Source organism: Camponotus floridanus, unplaced genomic scaffold, assembly GCF_003227725.1.
Source record: "Camponotus floridanus strain SB8 unplaced genomic scaffold, Cflo_v7.5 scaffold508, whole genome shotgun sequence".
Taxonomy (NCBI): Eukaryota; Metazoa; Arthropoda; class Insecta; order Hymenoptera; family Formicidae; genus Camponotus; species Camponotus floridanus.
In genome coordinates, this window is record NW_020229668.1 from 12,138 (window position 1) to 19,134 (window position 6,997).

At 26.0% G+C, this 6,997-nt stretch overlaps 1 protein-coding gene across 1 annotated transcript; it reads left to right on the forward strand.

Moving 5' to 3' along the window:
* The first annotated feature begins 3,624 nt into the window (after positions 1-3,624).
* On the forward strand, positions 3,625-5,391 carry LOC112639202 (mevalonate kinase-like). The gene is made up of 2 exons (XM_025412454.1): positions 3,625-4,324; positions 4,471-5,391. The coding sequence occupies exons 1-2, from the start codon at positions 3,749-3,751 to the stop codon at positions 4,729-4,731; spliced, it is 837 nt and encodes a 278-aa protein (XP_025268239.1). The 5' UTR covers positions 3,625-3,748; the 3' UTR covers positions 4,732-5,391.
* Positions 5,392-6,997: the final 1,606 nt, after the last annotated feature.

Consider the following 6,997-nt stretch of genomic DNA (forward strand, 5'->3'; position numbering starts at 1 on the left):
TGAAGGATGAAAAAAAATATATATATGGACATAGGTGCGGAAATACTTATTTCAGGAGTTATGTTAAAAATACTGTTAGCTGTATTATTTACAAGGAAAAATTTAGAATTAATTATTATAGACAAAAATGCCACCAGTGCGTGATATTCGAAATCTTTATAACCGTATCACTGCAGGTTGCGAGACAATCCGCTGTACGCCAGACATTTTGGAACGCGTCTGTGAATCAATGCGTCGACGTGTCACAGCTTCTATTCAGGAAAATGATGAACATTTTCAACATTTATTATAACATACTCAAGGTCACATTAAAATCAAATGTAAATAAGCCTAAGTAAACGATTGTCGTCTGCAATAATTAATCCTAAATTTTTTCTCGTGTAAGTAATACAGCTAACAGAATTTTAACATAACTCTGAAATAAGCATTCCCGCACCTATGTCCATATAACATTTTTTCATCCTTCAACTGTGAGGAATATCTCCTTATATTTTTTACATATCTTTTTAGAACACTCTGTATAGTCTACTTTTGAATACGTAAAAAACAAAAATGTGCATTAAAAAAGATGCAAGATAATGAAAAGGATGATTTTTTTGATACATTTTAATAACGCAAATAATAAGACATATAAGGAAGCCAACTTATAATAATATATTTGTGTAAGAAACATTTATGCTTTCTCGCGTATAACATTATCATTCGATATATGCAATAAAGGAATAAAAATTTTTCAAAAATAACAAAGTGCGTATCTGAACAAATATAATAAATGTGTACATATTTAAACTTTTAAATTACTATTACATATATATGCGTTGCTAATAGATAGTAAAAGAGAAAAAAATGTTCATTTTATTTTTTTATTTTACAGACCGGAGCAATTTTATACATTGAAATCTTACATATATGTATATATGCATGTAAAAAAATTAATGGACAAAACATTATTCTTTTCTGGATTTTTATTCTCATGATGTAATCGAGATGATGCATTTTACTTATTATTAATCGAATTAAGCTTTACGCAATGCAATGTCAAAATAACAAGGGCGCCGCTGTTTATCGTCTGCATCAAAATTACATAATCGAATTCTATTAAATGATTTAATTCAATGTACGAATATTTTATTTCAATTACAAAATAATTTGCGTCAAGGTATATTTTGTTCGTATTTGCATAAAATATTACATCCGAAAAATGTAGATATATTTATATGTGTACTACGAAACTGGATATGTAAATATCACATAAATTGCATCAGTACAAATAAAATAATGACAATTTATTTAGCATTTACACATTACAAATAATATATCATTTTCAAATTTCCATATTACGTGTAAGTTTTATGAATATTTTCTTATTAAAGTATATTAAAAAAAAAAAGAACGTTCAACATTGTAATCAATGTTTAGATTCACGATTTCAGAGCGCTGCTATTATTATTAAAACGAAATCAGTAACGATCAGGACGCAAATTATACAAATACAAAGAAAACATACTTTGACGTAAATTATTTTATAATTGAAATTGTACGGCACGAAATATAAAGAATGTTTTGTGAGGAAACGGATGTTGTCGTATCATTTCCTTAACTTTTTGTTCGCTTTGTCCATATGTGCTATAAAATTTTAATAGTTATAATTAAAATCTGTTAATAAACTTTTATTGTATGTGAAGCATAAAAATAGGAGCAAAGACAATTTATGATTTCTGTTAACAACAAAAAACAACGTAAAAACGAAGAGAACGGAAATCTGATTAAATTATAAGTGTATTTTTTGGGTAGAATACAAAGTCGACATTAAAGAAATTATTTTTGTCACACATAGCCAACGCATTCTAATTTATATAAAATGGAAAAGGAGCGACAAATATCTATGGTCTACGGTCTCGGTAACTTTCTTCATGTTACATAAATATTATTATATAATTCTGATAAATCTCAATAAAAGAACTCCAATACTCAGGTTTATCTCTTATGACTTATTATTTAATACTTATTATCTTTTTGGAGAGTAGAGATTTTTATTTATAAGAAAAAATGGACGAGGCTAAAAAATTAGAAAAGATTGAATTTATAGTTTCTGCACCAGACAGTGTTATTTTATACGGAAAATATTTGGCAATATATGGTAAACATATTATAGCGAGCAGAATAGATCTTCGTATCACGCTCAAATTCCACCAATATCTCTAGAGTCAAGAATCATTAAGATAGAATTTCCTGATGTCCATATATCGTTAGACATACCTTTACAAATGATTGCAAACTTCATTTCCGACGAGAATTTTAATTTAGTTGTCGATGTTTATATTCTGTTCTTTAAACACGTGCAATGTTTTATCACCTTAAACGTCTGTATTGCACATTCTTGTTTTTATCTTTAGTTTTATGAGAGTAAGATTTCGTAACAAGGATCAATAAAAAAATAAATAAATAAAAACCTAACCATTTCGAATTATCTTTTGAGACATTGAAGTTAATATTACATCTTATTTAATTAATTATATTAAATTTAATGCAACGCAATCTATATAAAACAATAAAAATAGCACAGTTAAGTTTTTGCGGTAAGATTATAAAATGAAATAAAATTAAATGACATAATTCAATAAACAGTATTTGTGTATATATTGTGTATATACACATATTTTTTTATTTTTTCCGTATAAAATATTGCATGCATGTACTTAAACATATTTAGATGTATATATGCAAAACTCGTGCATATTGTAAAATTGCTATATATGAAATATTATTTTAAATACAGTGAGATAATGACAATTTGTTCATAACATTGAAGTAATGTATTATTTTTATAATTATGTCTGTTTTAATAATTTCTTATAAAATTATTGAGAAAATTTGACATTGAAGTTCATATTTAGAATTATGATTTCGAGGCATTGTTATTATATTTAGGAAAAATCAAAAACGATCGAAACGTATACAACAAGAAATATAAACGTTGTCTTGCTCGAGAACGAACGTTTCAAATTTTTATTGTCAGTAACTATTTTATTTGGTCCATGATAAGGATTCAATAGATGAATATGTATCATTTCGATTTACATGTAAAACCTTGAAAGAAGAAACCAATTACGATTAATCTGCTGATAAAGGAAGAGCAGGAAATCGAGAATTTGATTAAATATATTCCCTTTGTAAGTATATCAATTTGATAATAAGTATTGACGACGAATTTCTTTTTGTTACAAATCTGTAACTCATATTATACATTTGTGCAGAGTGATAAGGAGCGACAAATATATCATATCTTCGTCACATGAATACGTATGAATACATATCTCGTAGCAAATACATTTTGCATGGTTTTAATAAATAGAAGGCACGCAAATTTATTTTTCTGCGCTCTACTGTTGAACGATACTGTTTGCAACTTCCATTTCTTTGAAAAAGCAAATTCTTATTCATAAAAAGGATGATTCAATTTAAGATTTCCGCACCGGGTAGAATTATCTTAAGCGGAGAGTATGCGGCGATATATGGAAAAAACTTTGTGATGACCAATTTAAATCATCGTACTACGCTTCAATTCGCCGAATTAATTAAATATAAATTATTAAGAGACATTTGTAAGATAGAATTCCCTGATGTTGGTTTATTATTGTATTTACCTTTGGAATTAGTTAAAAATTTTTTCCATAGTTATGATATTATTGGCACGAATAGTGTCCGCTTGTTTAAATATGTGCAATACTTTATTACCGTCAACGGTATGTGGAGTACATATGAGCAAAGATTTAGTTTACAAATGTTTTTTTACTCGCTTTTTTTTATCGGTCATCGAGAGCAACTCGATATAAGACCTTTTTGTGTACACGTGAAGACGGAAATACCGATGCACGCTGGTCTTGGCAGCACGACATCGTTCGCAGTATGTGTCGCGGCATGCTTTCTACATTGGTCGCGTCTACAGAGAGGTGATCATAATGAATTTAGTTTTGATGAATTAGTACTGATTGGGACATGTGCCATGCAATGCAGGAAACCTATATGTAACACTACGTATCTGACGGACATTATTGTATGTTTAAACAGTAACATAGCTATAAGATGTAAATTGCTTAATTGCTACTTAGCTTACAATAGATCCGATTTATTAACGCCAGAAAAGAGAATTCTTTTGATCGATTCGACTGTTTGCCAGAATAAGTACCAGCAAATAGAGTGTGTGGCACAATTAAAACGTTTTTATCCCGAGATTGTCGATCGCTATTTGAATACAATAGATGAAATATCAAATAATATTTCAACAAAGTTAGCATTAGATGATCAGTTCGATACATTACAGGTATATTTTTTTCACTTCTTTACAAGCAACAATATTACTTCGTTATATAATGTTTTTGTGTAATATCATCAAAATGATGTGCAAATATAATTATCCGATACAAATGCAGTATTGTTTTTTAATTTATATTTTTTAACACTTTATAGAATTACATTCAAATGAATCAACATGTGCTATCTGAGTTAAATTTGTCGAATGAAAAATTGAATGATATTTCCGATATTGCATATGTTTATGGTTACGTGGGAAAACTTACAGGTATTGGTGAAAGGAAATTTGCATATATTTTGCTACGACCGGGTATTTCAGAAGAAGAAATTGGTAATATTTCCGCACACCTGAGAGAGTCAAATTTTCCTGTTACGGTAACTAGCATAAGTTGTGACGGAATAAGAATTGAGGATTAATATTAAATTTATCGATTTATAATTATATAAATAAATAAATAATAACAACAGCTAACAATAAATGTAAACAAAATTGTGGCACAATTACTAACTCAAGTACTGTTTCAAAGAACAACATGCACTTTTGTTTAACATATTCTTTTATTTAAAGTTTGTTGTTTGTGATTGACACCGTATTAAATTACGAAGTTCAAAATGAGGACTAATTGAATATTCTAAAATATGTCGAATACGTCGATATTAGTTTCTTCTTTCGTATGCTATCCCTTTATTTCGAAAGTGCAAATTGAACAAAGATGTTGCCAAGATAATAATGCGAGGCGATAAAACATACCGCAGTCTTTTTCAGTTCGCAAATTAATAGATATACATAGGATTCATAATTCAAGTTTATAAATTACATAATGCTATTACTGAATAAAAAGTGGGTCAATTAGTACTAGATTAGTACTAAATTATATTTTTTTTCGTAATAATTAATAAAGAATTAGTAAAATAGAATTCATGAAATAAAATTCATTTGATATTGTTTTTTAGGCGGATAATGTTCATAGCTGTACGGTTAATAATGCGCGTGACTATATTTTCTCTGCTGCGTAGTTTAAGGTTTTTCGACTCATTTTCCATTTTTTAACAAATAACAATGTTATGTAGTTCGAAAGCAAATTATGAAATACATTTTATATTTATGATCAATTATTATATATGATTTAATTTTAGACACATATGGATTGGTTATACATGTATTTATTATATTATTAATCCATAATAATAATAAAAAGAGACCATTTTCGATATATTTTATCACTGTCCAATAAAATGACATATGAAAAGAGCTAATAAGCTCATAAAATGACAATAAGAAGCTTATTTTAATAAATTGCTAAAAGAAATTATCTATTTCTTTATTATTACTTAACACGGATTTAGTAAAACAACAGAAATCGCAATAGTGATAAAGTTTCGAATAAATATATGAATTATTTATAACTTATTATAAATTTATAATTTATAAATTTTTTAATATATTTAAAATCATAATTTATCATTATATATGAGTTATAATTATATATATATATATATATATATATATAATTATATAATTATATGTACATATATATTATCACAATTATACATATATATATATATATATAAATATAATTATAAATACATGTGTTATAAATTTATATAAAATATAATTATATAATTTATATAATTATAGAAAAATAATAATATATAAATATAAATATTAATTATATATAAATATATAAAAATTATATATAAATATATAATTAATATGTGAATTATTTATTAATTATATAAGAATTAAAAAGCAATAGAAAATTTCGATTTTGCGATTTTTAATAATAATGCGTTCTGCAATAATATGGAAAATGACTATTTTGCTATGACATAAAATACTTTTATGTATTATTATAAGAAAATTAGTATTGTACAATAAATAGAGATAAAGAAAAAAATATTAATCACCTTTATTCCATTTCTATTTTCAGTTTTTTATATTGAAAATTTATCTATTTTTAAAAAAATAAATAGAAAGAGGTAAAATTACATCCTGCTCCGTACCGTGATACGTATTATTGAGTTGAATTAAGCTTTATGTATGTACAAATGCGATCTGTAAAATAACAAACATAACGCTATTTATCATTTACGTCAAAATTATATGATTAAGAACTAACAGTACAGTTAAATCATGTAGTTTGAATAATGTAGGTGTTGCATTTTCGATTATCTTTATCATTTATATTGATTAACAAAGTTAAAGTAAATTTTTATTTGTAATAGATATTGTGTACATATATTGTAATATTGCTTAAATATCACGTACATTATGTCAATGCGAATGAGATAATTTTAATCAAAAATGACACATTTAATTATTTTCTGATTATTTACAAATATATATAAATATATTACATATACGTTTGAATGACTTTTGATGAAAGCATTAAGAAACTTTAACATCGATATTGAAGTTCGCGCCTTGAATATATTGTTATTGTTGAAATAAAATCAGTCACGAGACATACCGCGAAGATACCACGTAGTGATATATAACACGAGAAAAGCTCTTTTTGGGGTAAGAAACATTAGAATAAGCTCTCTTTTTTATTTGTAATATAAAATTTTAAATTAATTATAATATATATTATTCTTTGAGAACTTGAAAGAAGAAGGATAATTTTTGTTATTTCGATAACAATAGGAAAAGATAATACTTGTGACTGAATCTATTGAAGCT